At 37.8% G+C, this 20,558-nt stretch overlaps 2 protein-coding genes across 3 annotated transcripts; both read right to left on the bottom strand.

Annotated features, from left to right (window-relative positions):
• Positions 1 to 766: 766 nt before the first annotated feature.
• LOC100259022 (sodium/hydrogen exchanger 2) lies at positions 767 to 20,384 on the bottom strand. Of its 2 annotated transcripts, none has more exons than XM_059742408.1 (15): positions 19,725 to 20,384; positions 18,332 to 18,637; positions 17,735 to 17,853; positions 15,876 to 15,973; positions 10,524 to 10,583; positions 10,391 to 10,437; positions 10,111 to 10,305; positions 9,948 to 9,994; positions 2,852 to 2,918; positions 2,613 to 2,713; positions 2,390 to 2,491; positions 2,102 to 2,240; positions 1,946 to 2,008; positions 1,646 to 1,729; positions 767 to 1,435 (listed from the first exon to the last, which is right to left on the bottom strand). In XM_059742408.1, the coding sequence occupies exons 2-15, from the start codon at positions 18,506 to 18,508 to the stop codon at positions 1,112 to 1,114; spliced, it is 1,623 nt and encodes a 540-aa protein (XP_059598391.1). In that variant the 5' UTR covers positions 18,509 to 18,637; positions 19,725 to 20,384; the 3' UTR covers positions 767 to 1,111. The 2 variants fall into 2 exon arrangements, with proteins under 2 accessions (XP_059598391.1, XP_059598392.1); XM_059742409.1 differs by having other exon boundaries at positions 19,736 to 20,384.
• LOC132255016 (uncharacterized) lies at positions 11,652 to 14,952 on the bottom strand. Its single transcript, XM_059742410.1, has 2 exons — positions 14,574 to 14,952; positions 11,652 to 13,743 (listed from the first exon to the last, which is right to left on the bottom strand). Exon 2 carries the CDS (start codon positions 12,832 to 12,834, stop codon positions 11,890 to 11,892), a length of 945 nt encoding a protein of 314 aa, XP_059598393.1. The 5' UTR covers positions 12,835 to 13,743; positions 14,574 to 14,952; the 3' UTR covers positions 11,652 to 11,889.
• Positions 20,385 to 20,558: the final 174 nt, after the last annotated feature.

The raw sequence follows: 20,558 nt of genomic DNA, 5'->3' as shown, positions 1-20,558 counted from the left end.
AAAAATTGATTTAATTAATTGCATATTAAATCAAAATGTTATAGAATACTATATTATTAATTCGTACTATATAAAAAATTTGACTCGTGTTAAAATTTTTTTTACGAATATGTTAATATGTTTCTAACATATACTAAAATAATATATTTTTTTATAAAAAAAAATAATTTATGACTATTATAATATTATTATTCATGTTTTAATAAAAACTATTTATTTTTTAATTAATTTATAATAATAAAATTATTTCCATTTTTAACAAGACTTGAATCAAATATAATTTATATTATATAAATTAAATTTACAATGCTTTTACAAAACCAAAACAAAAAGATTATTTTTAAAAATAATTCATTAAACACACCAAAAAAACAAGTTTTTATTTTCCTTTTTAACTTAAAAACAAGTTTAAGACAACATGGCCAAATGTACCGTAAAAGTCCAAAAATGCTTTCCTTTAACAGATCTCGGCGGAATCATAGAACAGAAAACTAGCTTTACAAAATGGAAGGGCAGCCATTAAAAATAGCGTTCAACTTCCACTGTAATGCTAGAGCTTAAATGGTAGAGGCTGTAATAATTCGATATGAGCAGAGCAGTTAACAAATGATCTTACAGCTCATTCGTTAATCATTTCCCTCACATTTTATCAGTGTATACAGAAATGAACTTTAATGAGTTGGGGTAAAACCATGGCTCTTCAGTATCAATATCCATCTTCACAGTTCAAACCCACCCCAAAATTCAAAATGTGAAGCAGAACCCAAAAGCAAAGGTGGTGTTCGATTATTAATCCTCAAAATATAAACAGTTACTAGAAAAATATTACACTAAATTCCTACTAAAACCCAAGAAGTTTCTATTGATACAAAGACCGGATGAATCAATTTATTGGGCAACCCTCATTAGATGACACTAGGGGCCAATGAAATAAGCTATTTATATATAATACATGAAAGATATAATGATAAAATATGATACAAACGCATTCTCATCAGCCACACCAAAAGCTCACAGAAAGCAACACTAGCACAGGTTCCAAGCAGACTTACATATTTGGACTTCTTCACAGTGCATGTAGGCTTGTATTTTTGCGGCTCTTTCCTCACTGTTACTGAGGGGCAGACCTTTCAGTTGGTGAGCCAGGAACGAATGGGACAAAACCCCGCCCACCAAACATTGGACGCATAATGGCATCATCAAACTTGCGCCAGTAGTGATGAACACTGCGAGACGGGGTTGTCAGGAGCATGCGAAGGCTACTAGGGCGTGGGAAACCATGGCCACCCATATCAGCATCAGAGTTCTGTGCGCTCTCAAGAAGTGGCACCGCAAACGATTTTGGAGTTGATGAGTCTGAATATACCATGCTGGTTGTGTTTTTTGAATGAGGAAGCAAGAATCTTATAAGAGGTTGAGTCATTAAACCAAATACCTGAAAAATACCATCAAAAGCCTTAACTTTACCCTCCATTTTCACGCAATCTGGTGCTTAAACATGTAAGCTCTAACTCAAAGAGCGAGTCTATATAATATTTTGTGCTCTGAATTCAAAATGATGGAAATATAAATCTTTCTAATGCCCAAGAGAAACCACCAAAGTCTAGTATAAGCAGTATTTTGTGATGCAGGCAGGAGAACTTACCACTGTGCTGAAAAGAACAACTGTTATGGTGCTGGTAATCATGATTGCATTTGATCGCAATTGAGTATGTCCCGACCTTGCAAACTGCATATATTGTAACACCATAAGGAATTATATCCTTTTTTTTAAATTAATAAAACCTCTCCTGCCCTTTTGAAATTGCATGAATCTATCTCACCATCCACAAATACATTTCTCCTCTTACAATTTATAACTCGTAAATCGACCAATAATTTTTCTTGAAACCTATGGTGATCGTCTTATTAGCCCCACAGAACAAAACGTTCATCCATATTTTACCTGATTATAAGCAAGGGCCACAGACACAGCACCCCTCATGAGACCAGCCCACCATATTATAACCTACACAATGAAAAATGTTGATAAGATTTGGTAATTCAATTGGTAAGTTAGAATGATGAACTCCAAACATCAAGGAAAAAAGGAAGCACCCACTTGCTGCCTGAAAGTGATTTTTTCAGTTGGGTTCTTCTTGGCTAAGTTGGATAAAAAGGATAGGGGAAAAACAAAAGCTGCTCTTCCAACCAGAACCAAACCTATCAGTATCGAACTCACAGCAACTGATGTTCCAGGACTGCCGAAATATCAATTATGGGATTAACAAGTGAGAATAATGTTCAAGTTGTGCAAAAAAAAAAAAAATACATACGCATATAATCTGTTTCCAAATTGAGGGGTTTTATAAATAGATAAACTATGCTTCTGCAGATAGTAAGAACATACGTTTTGCTCACAAATCTCCATTTCTCAATGTCCAAGGCATCCATACCAACATAAAGGAAGATGAAAATCTCAGCTACAAATGACAAGGTCGCAAAAGCATGCCTGTGGAAATTTTATAGACAGAAATTAAAACAGGCATACAGCCAGTAATGACCTATTTTTTGAAATAAAAATATAAATCCTGACCAAAAAATGTTCCAATTGCTTTCAGGAAAATACATACTTGGTAGTGACTCTTGAACTCTCTGTAACATTGTGCCACGTGTAATGGGACATTACAATCCCACAGAAAAATACCGTGAGAATGCCACTCAAATAGAATAGCTGCAGGACAACCAAAGTTACTAACAATGGAAAGACTTTAAATGATTGATATATCTACTGTTGAATCTAAATAGAACACTCAATGCCAATAGACAACAGGGGCCAGGGAAGTGCCCAAGAAGTTAAAAGAAATCTTACTTCAGCAAGTATGTAGGAAAGGTATGCCATAAGCATCATAAGGGCAACCTCCCGATCAGTAGAGTGCCTGGATTTTGTCAGAAATTCTGTAAGTGTATTTTGTCTTTAGTATGATTATTCTCGTATTATTATATGTATTCCTACATGATCTGAGGTTTTATCATAAAATAAAATTGGGGACTCAAATAACAGAATTTTTTAATTTCATCCGGCCAAATGCAATGAAATCTCTTTTCAATAATGGTGTGCCAATGGCATCCCCATTTCATACAGATACATTACGCTTCCCTGACTCAATTACCATCTCTATGATCAAGATTTCAAAAGCTTGTAGGAGAAGCCTATGATATTATAGAGCACAGACCTGGAATTTCAGTAGGAAAATTTTCATGTAATGTAGACTGAACAAATTCAGATACAACATAAAAACAAAGAAGAAAGAAATTCTTTCTTGTTGAAAGGTCCATAAATTGTTATATTAAATGTTACTTGCCAGAAAAAGATTGTTACACTCAACAATAGCGAAAGCTGAATCAAACCAATGATATGACAAGGTTTTAGGAGAAAACAACAAATATCGGTCCAATCAATTGAATCAGAAGCTCTTAACCAATTTTTTCAACCAGTAATATCAATCTTAAAAGGAAACAATTTTTATAAATAAGAAAACATCATACATATTATTTGCACTGACAGTATTATTTTTTTTTTGATAAGTAAAAAGTAAGTATATTAATCAAAAAGAGGAAACACCAAAAAACCAGTGCCCTCGAAGTATACAGGGAGTATACACATCGCCTTCCCTTACTAGGAGCCTATCCAGTCTAAAAAACTTACAAGAGAAGAAGGGCTCTCTACTAAGGAAACCCTGACCCAAGACCAAAGATTACATACAAAAGAATATTTCAACCTTTGAAGTGAGAGTTCCTCATTCCCAAAAGCTAGTCTATTTCTCTCCTTCTAGACTGACCAAAATATACATAAAGGAGCCATTTGCCAAGCCCTCTTGCGCCTTTTCCCTACAAACACTCCACTCCATCCAATAAGGGTTGCCTTCACTGTACACGAAAGAGTCCAAGATACACCAAAAAGGGAGAAAAGAAGGTTCCACAAGACCCGCGTCTTAACACAATGAAGTAAGAAATGATCCACCGTTTTTGCTTCGGATAGACAAAGAAAGCACCTGTTTGCCAAAGAGAACCCCCTCCTTTGAAGTTGCTCCAAAGTTAAGACTTTATCCCAGGAAGCCTCCCAAGCAAAGAAAGCTACCTTTGGAGGCACGCTTACCCTCCAAATTCTTTCGCTAGGGAACATAGAAGAACCCCCCCGCTCCAACACAGAATAAAGAAACTTAACTAAGAAAGCACCATCATTTGAAGCTGTCCATATCACTGTATCTTCCTCCTCCCTTTGAACCCTGAAGGCATGGATCTTCTACAACAAACGCTCCACCAAATCGATCTCCCAATCATTAAACGCCCTTGCAAAAAGAGGAATCCAGCCATCCCCATCTCCAACGGGGTTCCAAACCTTCGAAACCCAAGCATTTTTAGACATGGAAATGGAGAAAAGAGAGGAGAAGGACTCACAAAGTGGCCCATCTCCGCACCACTTGTCTTTCCAGAATCTCACTCTTTGCCCATTACCCACATGGCTACAATCTAACAACCACCACTTCTTCCTGATTGCTTTCCAAAGCCCAACACCGTTTCTCCCAATTACATCCCGAGTACGCCATCCCTCCTCTTATTCGCCATACTTGAGGCTAATTACACGCCTCCACAACGCCTCTCTCTCATTAGCATACCTCCAATTCCACTTGCACAAAAGAGCACTATTCATCAAAGCTAAATTTCTCACACCTAGCCCACCTTTCTTTTTTCCCAAGCAAACCAAGTTCCATCTGACAAGGTGAGGTTTTTGGATGAGAGCTCCCTCACCCCACGGAAAATCCCTCTAAATCTTATCCAATCTCAACTTCACTTTTCTTGGCAAGTAAAAAGAGACATAAAGTAAATAGGCATGCTAGAAAGAGTGCTTCTTATTAGGGTGAGTCTCCCTCCTTTAGATATATATTGACTCTTCCACATAGCAAGCCTTTTGCGAAAACGCTCTTCAACCCCATCCCACACAGCCAATGAATTGAAAGGTGCCCCTAAAGGCAATCCCAGATAACAAGAAGGAAGCCCACCCACTTTACAACCCAACTCCAAGGCCAATCCCTCTATATCATGCACTCTTCCCACCAGGATCAACTCACTCTTCTCTAAGTTGATCTTCAACCCTGAATACGCCTCAAACCACATGAGAAGCCAACTTAGATAAGTCATCTGATCTAAAGACTCCTCACAAAAAACCAACGTGTCATCCGCGAATAACAAATGTGAGATTTGAAACCCCACACCACTCCTATCACTCACCCTCCACCTAGATAAGAAGCCCCCACTAATAGCCCTTCTCAACATACTACTAAACACTTCCATGGCTATCACAAACAAGTAAGGGGAGAGGGGATCTCCTTGTCTCAACCCTCTCGAGCTTTGAAAAAAACCGGATGGAGAACCATTAATTAAAACGGAGAATTTCACAGTGGAGATGCACCAATCTATCCACTTTATCCATCTCTCCCCACAACCCATCTTTTTAAGAACTGCCAACAAAAAGCTCCAACTAACATGATCATAAGTCTTCTCTATATCCAACTTGCATAACACCCATCCAACATTGTCTTTCAACCTTGAGTCCACAGCCTCGTTTGCAATCAAAACTGCATCCAAAATCTGTCTACCCTTCACAAAGGCATTTTGGGACTCCGAAATCACTTTCCCCATCACCTTTTTAATTCTATTGGCCAACAACTTGTAGAGGCTGCCTACAAGGCTGATAGGTCTGAAATCTTTCAGATCTTCTGCACCTCCCTTCTTTAGAACTAAGACCAAGAAAGTTGCATTCAAAGATTTAACAAATCCGCCCCTCTTGGAATTCCTTGAAAAAACCCATTATCTCAATCTTCACTACGTCCCAACAAAACAACCAAAAAGTCATGGTAAAGCCATCCGGACCGGGGGCTTTATCCTTGCCTAGATCTGAAAGTGCCGTAAACACCTCTCCTTCCGCAAAAGGAATCTCCAACCCCACAGCCTCATTGCTAGCTAACCTCATGAAAGACAGCCCCTCAACAACAAGACGCCACCCCCCTTCTTCGGTATGCCAACAGTCATCCACTTTCAACTTGGACAACCAATTTCTTCTGCTATGCACATTCGCCATCCTATGAAAGAATCTAGTGTTATTGTCCCCCTCCTTCAACCACAGTTCCCTAGACTTTTGTCTCCAAGAAATTTCTTCCCTCAACACCCAAGTCTTATAAGCCTCCTTAGCCTCCTTCCTTGCTTCACAATCCTCCAAACTCAGAGTTGAATGTTTCTCCAATTCATCCCAGTACTCCACCTGACTAAGAGCCTGACTCTTCTTAGTATCAATTAAACCAAAAACTTCTTTATTCCAGACCTTTAAAATATCTTTTAAGGCTCTTAGTTTTGCATCCAGAACAAAGCTGAAAGACACAGTAAAAGATAAACTCCCCCACCACCTCTTCATCTGATCCATGAACCCCTTTTCTTCCAACCACATGTTCTCAAATCTGAACAATGATGGACCCCTCTTCAAACCTCCACCTTTTAGGAGGATGGGAAAATGATCAGAGACTGTTCTAGCAAGGATTCCCTGCACGGCCCCATTGAACATACTGTCCCATTCATCTGTCACTAAGAACCTGTCAAGCCTAGACTGGGACTGGTTATTTAACCCACCTCACCATGTAAAAGGACCTCCCTGTAAAGGATAGTCCCTTAACTCCAAATCCTCCACCACTTCTGTAAATCTCCTCATTGACGCAGAAAGCCCACCCCTCCTATTACACTCTTCTGGGTATCTGACCATATTGAAATCTCTCCCCACACACCAAGGATCTCTCCATAACCCTTTTATTGACCCGAGTTCCTCCCAGAAATCCTCTCTATCCCTACTGCACACCGGCCCATAAACTCCAGTGAACACCCACCTCAGCCCATCCACACAATTCTTAAACTGACAAGATATTGTAAACATCCCTTCTTCCACCTCCAACAATTCAACCTCTCTATTGTCCCAAAACACCGGAACACCTTCAGCTGCCCCCTTAGAATTGATTGCTCTCCAGTCAAGATGTCTTCCCACCCCAAGACTGCGGACAAGCCCCGTACTCATTTCCTTAATTTTAGTTTCTTGCAGGCACACCACATCCACTTTATTGGATTTTATGACGAACTTAATGATTTTTCTCTTATCACTATCGTTTGCCCCTCTAACATTCCATGATAAAATCCTTATCTTCATTTGCACCCCAATCCAGAAGCCCCTCCAAACTTGCCTGCATTGGTAGCCACTCTAGCTCTTTTATAGCTTACTGTCCACTCCAACTTCTTTAATTCCCTACTGGATTTTGAAGCCGAAGACTTCGTCTTTCTATACTTCCTGTCCTGGCTCTTTTGTTCAATTCTCCCCCTCATTATCCTCAAAAGGTACAAAATTTCCTCCTCAAACCCTTCTGTCGGCATACCCAGACAACGACTGAACTTCGCAAGGCAACTGGAACTCCATCCTTCCTCTCCTTCCCCCTCATCCAGCTGAAGGGCCATCGTCTCCGCTAATGGACTTTCTAAATCCACTCCAAATGGAACTATAGCTAGCTCAGACCCTTTGCACCGCCACCCGCAGCCCACGGAGACAAGTTCCACCCTTCGCAGGCTGAAAAGACTTCCAACCTCTCTTCACGCAAAGGAACCCTACTCCTTGCTCCTTCCGCTACCCCAAACATCCCACTGCAAACCCCCCCGTTCCCCATCACAGCAACATCGGGCCCCAAGAATGGAGTAGAAGGAGAAGAAACCCCAAGCCCCAAAGAGAGAATAGGGAGTTTGAGGTGAAGGGGGTACCTGGATGCTTCATCCAAAAGAGCTTCATCGGTGAGCTTTAGACGGTCAAGAGACGAAACCTTGCTGCCGGCGTCTCCCACTGCCAGTAGCTCCTACTCCAACCCCGCGTTATTCCCAACAAACTCAGAGGGAGCCCTAGAAGGGACGGGCTCCCCAAAAGGACTCGGATGGGCCTCAGGATTCCAAGGCTCAAAAGGCTCCTTTCACACCTTTCCCCAGCCCGAAACCACAGGGCTTAGGGAAGAAAGGCCCTCGGCCCAACCCGTTGCTCCTTTTAAAACCGGCCCACTTGCGCCTTTTGAAGACACCCAACAACCAGACTTAGGCCCAGGCCCACTCACTGAGGAGCCTGCTGCAAGAGTTACTGTCGGCCTGCCCCTTACACCGTCAGCAGTCTTTAGTCCACTGCCACACGCCACCTGCACATCTGACCCCCTGTTTTGAAATTCAAATTGAGGCTCCCGTAATCTAGCTTTAGCGCGTGAAACTCCCCCACCTTCATCCCTAACCTCACATCCTTTTCTCATCTGCTACCAGGAGCTTGACTCAGCCTGCATCACTCGCGGTGAAGCTTCCCACCACAGGCTAAGCTCCCAACTAGAATTACCAGCCTCCACCTGCAGAGACCCTGGCCATTTCTTCCGCGAAACTTTGACCAAAATCCGAGCCCACTGCAGCTGGGAGAAGAAAGCAGTTTCCTCATCCACAACTACAAACCCCCCATAACACTCTCCAATTCTCTTAAAAACCTCCTTACTCCAAAGATGAAGAGGAAGTCCTACAACCCTTACCCAAACTTCCTTAGCAAGACTCTCTTTCCAAGTGCACCCCACTTCCGGTCCCCACCTTTGCAAGAGAAAATCTCTATTCTTGAATTGTCTGCTCCCTCTTAAAAGCACCATATCAGCTTCCCATTTGTTTTGAAACTCAAATAACACAAGGGCCCCACCCAGCCTGGAAATTCTTAAATCCCCCTTAAGCAACCAACTTTCAAACGCCCATCTCTTCAAAGAAGGCAGTAGAGGAATGGACTCAGGACTACCACCAAAACAGCCCATCAGACAACGCCCTAGCTGCTCCTCCCTACACAACAGTTCATGTTCCCCTAGGTGCACCCTTAAAGAATCCCCTAACTCTCCTGTCTTCCTTTTCACTACTTCTGCAAACGAACCTGACTCATTCTCTAAACCTTTGACACTACTCCCCACCTTGCCAGTACTTAGATCAAACTGGAAGCTATTCCTCACAATTGGAATGGAGACCCCAAGAGCCCTTAACTTCTTAGCCAACAGAAACCAACCCCCTACCAAGCCATTTCCTTCTGGAAAAACAAAACAGAACTTCTTAGCTTCCACATCTCTGACCGAGCAGAGTAAAAACCTCCCAGCCTCATTAGAACGACAATTCAGCCTAAATTTTCTTCCTCCTTCTTCCCAAACTTTTAAACGCCCCGAATTTGACTCTCCTCTACACCAAGCTTCCACACCTTCCAACAGTAGACTTAAGCTCTTTTCACCAAATCTTATCCAAGAGGAAAAGCCTTTACTCCTCTCCAAAATAGTTCCTCTCAGTTTACCTCGGACCACTTCAATGGAGATTTCAAACGTCTTAGATTCTACGGCAAACCAACACTTTCCACCTTTCGAAACTCCACTTGAGTCCATTCAATGCCAAATCCTTCCACTGACAGTATTATCATCACACCATGAAGTGACATGAAATGTTTATCATCACACCATATAGTGACATGAAATGTTTTGATAACCTACTAATAAAATACAATAAAACAAATTGTCAATTGACCTTCAACAGAACTAATGTCTAAAGTGTCTCCCAATATATCAAATTTGAGCAAATTTTAATTGATTAGGTATGCCTATAGTCCTTCTTTACACTATCCTATGACATCATTGAACATTTAATTTTATGATTGGACCATAAAAAAGAAAAGACCAAGCCAATCACTCCTCCAGGCTATGACTGTAACATACGTGCCAAATTATGCCTCATCAATATCATATTTAGATCAGGTCACATCAAATTATACAAAACAGAGTACATAAAGCAGGAAAGCAAGTTGATATATGATTCAAATGACATTGATCATGAAAGTAACATACCTGCCAAAATACAAAGTTTTGATAATGTAAGCACTGAGCAACCCAGCCTGCAAAGGCAAACAGATTGCATAATTTATTCCTAGCTTGTACATATTAAAAAAAAATGTGTGTTTGAGTTGTGTGAAAGATTGAGATCAAGAGAGAGAGAGAGAGAGAGACTCACTACGACTCCTAGCATAGTGCTTGTAAAAAATAAATAAAAAAAGTTGCCAATAAACTGCAAAGCAATCCTGAGATTGGTGTGGGTGAGATCAAAGCTCTGGATTGCATTGAAAAGAACAACTGATGCTGCATCATTTACAACCCCCTCCCCAAAGACCAGGCTATAAAGTAAAGGCGTCTCATCCTGGTTAAGCACCTGCATCATCAGAAGGAAAAGGTTTAGTTTCACAACTATTGGTACCATTGTTGTCTGGCTGCTATAACTTTGTAATGCACCATACCTGCAACGTGCAAACAGAATCTGTTGCTGAAAATATCGCACCAATGGCTAAAGAAAAGGTGGAAAAAACAATAATAGCTCAAATTGGGAAACTGAAAATCTTAGTGAAACAAAATAATAAGATCAGGTAATACCTAGATAATCTCCTATATCGAAGGAACCAATATCCAATTTACTAAAGAATTGCATAACACCTGTGTCAATCAAAAGAGAATTACAATCATGTTCAGATGATGCTAAAAAAATTTCCATTTACTTAGAACCAATCCAAACATGATGGTTACCGATACCAATGACCATCTAGCACCTCAAAAAATTCATTGTGAGCTCCTTACAAAATTATATCAATATATACATATACATATTAAATAACCAAAGAAGCTTACTGCAAAAAAAAACTTATTACGGCCTAGAGGTGATTACCCTTCTCTCTATAATTACCAAAGTTTTTAAAGGCGAAAGCGTAAGGCGAGGCATTTTTGTGTTCGTGAGGCGAGGCGTAAGCCTCGAGGCGTTGAGGCGTAAGCTTTTTGAGCCTCACATTATATAATTAATTAATATTTTAAAATATATAAAATAAAATAGCATAAATAGAAACATGAAAGCAATTCATTAGAATCATAAAAAAAAAAAAGCATACTAGTACCCTACTTTCACAAAAAAACCATAACAAAGTCATAAAATAGATTCTAGATTCAACTATACTAATAGTTTCAAACTTTAACAAAAAATCATAACTAAGTCATGAAATAGAAAATAGAGTCAACCATCATAATAGTTCTAAACTTTTACAAAAAATCCATAACTAAGTCATAAAATAACAACTAGAGTCAATTGTTTCAACTTAAATCCTCATCCTCAAGGTCATCATCATCCTCATCCAATGTATCAATAGTAGGAAAATGTCCACTATCATGTATCCCCATTTCATGTAAATCTTCATCTTCATCAATTGGTGTCAAATTCAACTCCTTCTCTTTGCCTTTGCCTCCATTTGTACCTAGCATAAAGAATTAATTAAGTGTAAATATTATAAGTTTTTTTATTAAATTTAATCAAATTTATGACTTCAATTTTTGAGTACTTACTTGGTACTTCATTATGTTTCCTTTTGTAGGAATGTGAAGAAACCATGTGATCCGATGATGTTTCAGTCTCTTGGGAGTTGGATGACACAGCTCTAATGGCATCAATACTGAATAACTCATTATCTTGAAGCCAACAAAGATCAAGGGGGAGGAGGGGATCTTCTTTCTCTGCAATCCATTCATCATTTGAATCAATCTCCTCTACCAAAATCGGATCAACATTTTGTTTCCTTTGTAGACTTCGCTCTCTCAATCTAGTGTTGTATCTTACATACACTAGAGCATTCAACCTTTGATGTTCAAGTTTATTTCTTTTTTTTGTATGGATCTACAAATAATAAAAGTATCAAATTTATGTGTTAAAATGAAATAAGGTTCTCTAACATTGACATAGAAATATATGTATAAAAATTTACAAAAATAAAAGTATTACCGACTCAAATGTGCTCCAATTTCTTTCACATCCCGAAGCACTACAAGTAAGGCTAAGGACTCGAATAGCAAACTTTTGCAACTCCGGTGTTGAACCCCTAAAACACATCCACCAACTTGTAGGACTTCTTAATGTTCGAGAATCAATTGCAATACGACTCCCAAATTCACCCATTGTTTGGTCATATGAGTCGAACTGAATGTCAACTTTTAAACGTTCTTGATAATCCAACATCCTATCCATGCATTCAAATAATCCCTTCCTCACCTCATCAGCATTAGAGAACTTATCTCCATACCGCAATTGAGGATTAAGATAATAACCCGCTACATGTAAAGGTCGATGAAGTTGCGGAGTCCATCTTGCATCAATTTTTCTCCAAATTAGGCCATATTTTCTCTCCACGCCCCGATAATTAAATGCAATCTTCTCCTTAGCTGAATCCATCAACTCATAATTATAACCCATGGCTGGTCTTTCCTCTGAATCAACCTCTCTCAAGACACTAACTAATGGAACAGTGGTCTTTATGCAAAAAGCAACATGAGGCCAAAAATTTGGATCAAACAACACTGTACTTCGAGTTTTCACACCTTCTACCTTTTTAACCCATGTGCTTGAACACCATTTTTCTGATGGGAACATTGCTATAAGAGCTTGCTTTTGCTTACAAAGGCTTTGGAGAGTAAGAAATGTAGTAGCAAATCGTGTAATTGCTGGACGAAGAAGTTCATGATTTTTTGTAAATGTTCTCATCAAGCTAAGAACCCAAGTATGCCCATATATGAACTTCACAACTTGCCTAGCTCGAGAGAGTGTAGTAGCATGAACATTTAGCTTTCCAATATCCTCCAACATCAAATCAATACAATGAGCAGCACAAGGAGTCCACCACAATTTTCTCATTTTTTCCATAAGCCTCATATTCCAGCATTCACATAATTAGAGGCATTATCAGTGATGACTTGCACAACATTCTCCTCTCCAATTTCTTCAACCACCTCATCAAGATATTTGAACATCAATTCCCCATTTTTTATTGTATCAGAAGCATCAATTGATTTCATAAACCAAGTGCTAGCAGGACTATTCACCAAAAAATTGATAAGACACCTACTCTTTCCATCTGTCCAACCATCTGACATAATTGAACATCCATATTGTTTCCAAACTTTTTTGTGATCTTCCATAATGATACTTAGGTCATTCACCTCTTCTTTAAGAATCCATGTCCTCAATTCATGCATAGATGGAGGCTTAAACCCGGGCCCAAAATTTGCAACAACATCTATCATAGGAAACCAATAAGGATCATTCACAGTGTTGAATGGGAGACCTTTTGAATACATGAACCTACCAATTTTTCTAGACACTTCCTTCCTTTCTTCTTGCTTCCACTTTGAATTCAAAGTAGTTTGTCTAGGTTGTGAAGTGGTAAATTTATCCATGGGTCCCCTAGGAATAGGTTCCCCACCCCCACTTACACTCCTACTCCCACTCCCACTCCCTAATGTCCCTATTGTTTTAGACAAGGCACTCTCATGCATTGAAGTTGGACCCATACCAATTTCTTAGAGCAATTCATTTCTTTTCGTTTTTTGATCCTTAAAATTGGCCAATGCCTCTTTGCATTCCAATCTAGCATCTTCACTAACCTTGTTGCATGGTTTCATACCATGATGAGTTCCGGCTAAGTGATGCTTGAGTCTAGTCACCCCTCCCGTGCATCTTTGATTGTAAAATTTACGTCTTAAATATTGCTCCCCGGCAACTTCAATAACATACTTCCACACAAAATCTTTTCTTGAATATTTCGAATCGGAGGAACTCATTCTAAAAAAAAAAAACACCAATAATAATATTCAAATTTCTATATAATAATATAATTGACTAAAAAATAATAACAAGACATAATTGAAAGGAATTTAAAAATGAAATTCAAAATTTAATTGGTTTTAATTTAAAAAAATCAATATTTGTTTTAGAAGAATTTAAAAATTATACACATAAATTTCAATTAGAATTTAATAATGAAATAAAGAAAATTTGGGTGAAAAAAAAAATTAAACCAAAAATAAAAAAATAATTTAAAGCAGCCAATTTACTGAAATATTTAGAAAATAAAAATGGTTTGGGTGAAAAATAAAATTAGACCAGAAATATAAAAATAATTTTAAGTTGGAATATTTACAAAATATAAATGGTGAAGGAGAAACGGCTGCTGGTTGAGAGTCTCAGAGAGAGAGTTGGTCAAAATTGGGGTCAAATGATTTAAATAGATATATATATTATATATATGCATATATATTGGATGACATTTGATTAAAAAAAAAATTTGATGAACGAGAACGAGAAGGAGACCCCGACTGCCAAGAGAGAGCCAGCCTCTCTGCGTAGAGAGCTCGTCAAAATTGGGGTCAAATGATTTAAATAGATATATATATTATATATATATGCATATATATTGGATGGCATTTGATTAAAAAATAAAATTTGATGAACGAGAACGAGAAGGAGACCCCGACTGCCAAGAGTGAGCCAGCCTCTCTGCGTCAATTTGTCGACTGCCATGGAAGATGAAGAAAACCATGGCAGATGGAGAACAAGATGAAGCCGAGCGGGGGAAGCATCGGAGACACGAAGAAAGGGAGATCGCGACATACCTGGAGATGAACGAGAAGGATTGCCGCCGAAGAAGATGCTCTGCGATTGGTCGTCGCCGGAGAAGATGCTCTAGATTGGTCGCCGCCTGAGGTTGAGCACTCCGTCGCCGCTTCAGGTAGGGTTTCCTTTTGGAGTTTTTCTCCCAATTTCTGTTTGCCTTCAATCGGGACTCGGGTTTTGCTTTAGGGATCAGTTAGGGCTTTTTTTTTTAATTTCTTCATAGCCACATCAACTTCTACAACGCGTGCGCCTTCTTCTCGGAGCGTAAAAGGCGCGATCAAAGCGCGCCTCAGACACGCCTCATTGGAAAAGGTGTACGCCTTTCTCGCATTGCGTTTTATTATTTATGCGTCAGGGCGTTTTTGCCTCGCCTCGCCCTAAGGCGCGCCTGAGATACGCCTTTGAAAACTTTGATAATTACAGCCTAGAGGTGATTTGAACACACAAAACATATTCATAGCTCTATGTTATTGTAGTCCAGGTTATTTCTGAGATGTAAATTTAGTTAAAATAAACCAAAATAAACTGCTGATCTACATACATCCCATTGTCTATCCTCAAAACAAGAAAGACAAGTGATAACTTCCTCCTACATATGACTACCGAATATCTAGATAAGTAGCTAAAACCACTGTATCAGGACTAGTTAGACCAAAAAGATTCATGAAATGAACTAAAAATTATGAGTACTCAGCACAGACAGCCAATGAATGGTTGAGCTTCATAGTAATATGTATTCCTTAAAGTAAATATTTAATCATGGCTCTAAATCTATAAAGATTTTTCCTATAACTCTACTTGTGTCAGGTTTACCAACTTATGCTACAAAGCAACAGGACCTCTATAAGCACCTTATATCTAGTGTATAGAGCTTAGGAATGCGAAATTTAAGGCCAAAACTAATGGTTTATCACCTTATTAATTATAACAGACTCATTCTCTATTTTTTGGGCCAGTACCAGTGAAAAGACATGATTCATCTAATAATAGTATTATTTTTTTTTTTCCACTTCTGATAAAAATTTGTAGTGCTTAAGGTCCAATATTTTTTGTTTCAAGCACGAGGTTCCACCATTGAACACATTCTAGAGTTGCAATTATTATTATCAGTTCCAGCAATCGACAAACTCCAACCAAGTGTCTCAAAATGTTAGATTTCTAAACTTTCTCCTATTATATCCTGCATTTCATTCTTTAATCCTTTTCAGTCTTTTCTATTAGTGATTTTACCATGACTCTGCAAACTACTCCAGGGACTTGCATATATCACAACAACAACAGTATGAGGTGGTTAGACATACCTGATGTTATTATGCCACAAGATATTAGTGTTCCAACCGCACCAAACAGCATGATAGTGATAAAGTTCCGAAAAAATTGCTTCTTTTTCACCTGAAACCTGGCACAGAAAAAGGACTCGGAGAAGAATTTCAGAAATATTGAAAATCCATATATATGAGTAGGGTATCATTTGAAACAGCAGATTACCAGAAAGCTTTGTTACAGCTTAAAATGTGAATAAAAAAGAACATATCAGTACTTTAGCAAGAAGTGATGGTGTTCTGCTCACAAGTAGAAATATGAGTGAATTCTAACCGTGCTGAATTTCAAGTGTAAAAGAAAACTTAGATGACTGGAATACATATATCGAATATAGAATTACAGAATATTAAAAGCAAAAGTTCAGCATGTCATCCACCTTAAAATTTGCCGTCATTATATTACTTAGTTGTTTTGGTCAAAACTACAACATAGGCAACAAAGAGATGTCTGAAAGCAGGGCTATCTTCTGAACTTTGGATATCTTTCAGTGATACAGAACTCAGTAGAGTACATAGTTAAATTTTCAGTATAACAGTTTCACATATTGTTGAAAACTTCAGGATTAATTGAAAATCATATTATCTTGTCAACCTATTGAATTAATCAGTTCAAAATGCAAGTGTTTCTAATCAAATTAGGGTCCTTTGGCAATTGCTATTTATTCTTTTCGGTATCCAATGGTTGTGAGCTGCTACTATTAAGGAAGCTCTCCTAGGATGGCATGGTCCCCTTATGGGTAAAAGACACTAGAAGGTTTGGAGAGTAGCTCCTTTGTTTATTTTTTGAATTATATGGAAAGAAAGGAATCAAAGGTTGTTTGATAATGAGGATTTGAATCAATATTTTAAGAACTCCTTTCTTAGAAATTTGTTTACATGAGTGAAGATGTACATAAAGATAGGTTCTATGTCTTTATTCGATTTTGTAGAGTGATTGGGTTCTTGTTAAGAGAGGGTGTTTTTTTGTATTCTCTCTTGTTTATTGTGTTTTTAGGTGTTATTTGTATACATACCGTGTACTTTGGTGCATTCTTTTGGCGCTTTTTAATATATATGCATTTTGTGCTTATCAAAAATCTTAGGCAAAAATGCAATATCCTAGATTTACACCTTCTGGCAGGTTCCCATACCAGTATATTAAATCTTGGATTTGTAAAACTCAGCTACGTTAGATATACATATCCATATCTAATCCAAATTTCTAACTATTGAATTATTTGCTTGAAACAAAATAAACATTTTTTATCTGTAATGTTTTTTTAGTACATGGAACTAAACCTGGAATCTCCCTAGCTCTTTCCCCAACAATAACAAAATTTAGCTTTCCATACAACCAAACTATTAATCATATTTAACAAGGTTAAACCGAATAACAAAACTTTTTTCATACCTTGGATTATAAAGGGTGGTGGGGAGAACAAATTTTGGGAGGTGGAATTTTCAGTATAGATAATAATAAGGGGTTCTCATGGTTAAAGAAAGTGCAAGAGGGTTTATGAATTGAATCTGGATCCAGATAGAATAGACATTCAGTAGGCAACCAAGGTTGATTTTGTGGTTTATACTTTACACAAAAGAAATTTATAAAGGACAACAATCAAAGACCATAGCCTAATCCAAAATATTCAAAGTTGATGGCCAAATAGCAGTAAACCTAGTGATAAATTCTGGATTCAAGAAGACTCAAGTGCCATAAAGCATATTAACTGAACAATGCGGTTTAAGAAAAGGTATAATAAATCATTCAAGAGTACTAGTAAGAACTATAAAAACTTCACTGAAGACCAGCATTAAATAAATCATTCTTCCAAGAGATTAAATGGGAATGCTAGACTTACCCAGCATTAAATATAATGGGCGGAAGAAGATATATAAAGAAAAGATCTTCACTGAAGACCAGAAGATGTGAGCTTCTTCCCCCACTTGTCAGCAAAATAACAACTCCAGTACACACACCCTGCCATCAATCCATATAAAGACAACTATAATCTGCTGTCATAAGACTTAGAGGAAATATTTTACTCACAAACAAATTTTAACTTTTTCACAGTGCAATAACATGACATCCCCATTTGGTTGCTAGAAGAGGTAGGAAATGAAAATAATTTAATATTTTGAATCTAAAATAAATTTTCATTGCTCAAGACCAGAGAAACAACAACCTCCACTCGCCTAAGCCTAACAAATCAGTTGAGGAGAGTCCTTCATTTATCAAGAACCAAAAGAAAATAGAACATGAAATTCAAATTTCCTTCATTTCTTTTCCTCACTCTCTCAACCAACCAAGCAAAAGGAAAGAATGAAAATTCACAATAGCAAAGACTTGACTGAGGTGAGTTCTTTGTTATCCTTAAATAAAATATAAGCATTATTTTATATTCTTGTCTTGACCAGAGTTTTTTAGCACACAGTGTAAAATAAGATCAGAGACTCACAATCACAAGGGCAGTGATTGACTCATTCACCCACCGGTTCTCCTCAAGAAGATGACCAATCACAATGCAACCACAAAGGAGTGCCACAAATAGATTGATGGACACCACAGAAGCATGATCAGAAGTGGATAGATTACCCAACCTTGTCAACATTGAACCAAACTGGGAAGCCATCATATCCAGATATACTACACCCAAGCTGCCAATTACTGATAATTCAAATCACTTTATTCACGCAAGCTACAGAATCTATGTCTCTGAACTGTCCATCTCAGGAATCTCCAATGCTCAGAAAGCACACAAGTTCTGCAAAAACCAACCAGCATGCACGTGAAATTCAGGTAATTAGGCAAAGATAAAGTTAATTTCATCATAAATTCAATTTTTGAAATTTAAAATGCTTCTAACTGAAAACTTACAAATGAAAATATTATCCTTTATTTGATTTTCTCATATAAGACAGGAGAGAAAAGAAATAAAATATTTATGCCTCCCATTTTTTCATTAGTCAGTATTAGGAAATAAAAAACCTTCACTCAACTCACCTGGTTGAGGAGAGACAAACATTATATAAAACACAAGGTTCCAATAAATCAGTGTCTTTTATTCTCCTCATTTTCCTTTGAATCAATTGGAGGGTAAAGCTTTGCTCCATTGGTAAGAAATTGCAAATAATAATAATAATAAATAAATAAATAATAAAAGGGCTAATTGGTCAGTTTAGGCAAGTAGAACATCTTTGAAACACTAAAAACAAACAGAACATGAGATTCAAAATTTGTTCTTTTCTTTTTCTCAACTTTCTCAGTACATTGTTAGAAGCCGTTATTTCTCTTTTCTTTTTTGAAAACTTTATAAATAGAAGTCAGATCAATTAAAGTATGAATAAGCTCTGTTTTTTTTTAAACCAGAAGTATGAATTCAAGTTCCAATCGTGGTCCGTTTGGCTGATGAAGAAATTTAAGGAAGAAGTACTCAGTTTAATTGAGCAGATCTTTTATTATTTTCATTTTGGAAAATTTTAATTTTTCTTTTCTTTTTCTTTCCTCAATATTCTCAGCTACTAAAAGGAGGGCAAGAAACCTCATAAAATAAGGAATTCGTTTTGATGCAAAATGAAGGAGGAATTTCTAAAACTCTGAAAACACATTTCAGATCAACTATGCAAAAAAACCAAAACAAGTTGATTCTTACGGCCCTCGAGAAAATGAAAGCGAAGTAACTTTCATTTCAAAACCAAAGCAGCATAAAACAATTTTTAATTCAAAAAACTTGAAAGCAACTTTCATTTTCAAAACTGAAACAGCATAAAAAAATTTTTACTTCAATAACCTTTCTTCTCTTCAATCACTTCTCGTTTTCTCAGAAACCAAATAGAACATATAAAACTCACCAACGCTTCACCTGGAAGGCAAAGGACGGAATACGCCATCCTCGAAAGCCACCAATTGTCTTCCAAATTTTCTGAGATAGAAGGAAAAATCGAACAGAGATTCAGAAATCAACCTCTGTTTCAAATTTCTCACCGAATTACAAATACTCAGCGCTGATTTTCGATCCAAATGTGCAAATACGAGGACAATTATAACATGAGATATTAAATAAGTTGAAGAGAAAATCTTGAAGAGATTCTTTTTAGAGGAGACTTGAAAAAAAAAATCTCGAGAGTGAGACAGAACTTTGCTCCGATTTTGGAAGATGAAAAAACTCTGGAAGGAGAGAGAAAATGGAAAATTTGTGAGAAATTCTGCGGAGATCCTTTGACAGAGAGAAGCGTGAAGAAATAGTGATAAAATTTCGCTGAGATTTGGCTCGTGAACAGAGAAAGTAAAAACTCTGAAACGAGAGAGTGCGTGTGCGGAGGAAATGGATTTTTTTTTTTTCCCTTTTTATAATTCGCAGAGGTTTAAATTCTACGGGATGAAAATTCTGGAAAGCGAAAGAAAATGGCTGAAACAGGCGAGAAAACTATTTCCAGATAGACGGATCACCGATGGAGAGAGACAAAGCCGTGCGGTGCGGGGAAGAAGCTGATAAGGTACGACGTGTATAGGCCAGAATGAGAGGGTACTGTTGGATTACCACCATTGACTTTTTAACTAAACACCCTACTCCACATCAGGCCGTAGGGACCATGGGTTTACTGTGGGATCAAATGTATCTTAGCACACCCTGAAGTTGTGGGCCACCTGTCCTTGCGTTGGGGTGTTATCTAATGTGATAGAAG

This window comes from Vitis vinifera, chromosome 14, assembly GCF_030704535.1.
Source record: "Vitis vinifera cultivar Pinot Noir 40024 chromosome 14, ASM3070453v1".
NCBI classification, from domain to species: Eukaryota; Viridiplantae; Streptophyta; class Magnoliopsida; order Vitales; family Vitaceae; genus Vitis; species Vitis vinifera.
The sequence above is the reverse complement of the archived record's forward strand: the minus strand, read 5'-3'. Positions and strand labels throughout refer to the sequence as shown.

Excerpts from the sequence above, each read along its gene's own strand:
- LOC132255016 (XM_059742410.1), bottom strand. The coding sequence starts at position 12,834 with ATGAGGCTTATGGAAAAAATGAGAAAATTGTGGTGGACTCCTTGTGCT.
- LOC100259022 (XM_059742408.1), bottom strand. The coding sequence starts at position 18,508 with ATGATGGCTTCCCAGTTTGGTTCAATGTTGACAAGGTTGGGTAATCTA. Across the intron at positions 17,854-18,331 it reads CAATCACTGCCCTTGTGATT|GGTGTGTGTACTGGAGTTGT; the intron begins GTGAGTCTCTGA and ends GATTGATGGCAG. Across the intron at positions 2,241-2,389 it reads TGGAGATTTGTGAGCAAAAC|TCCTGGAACATCAGTTGCTG; the intron begins GTATGTTCTTAC and ends ATATTTCGGCAG.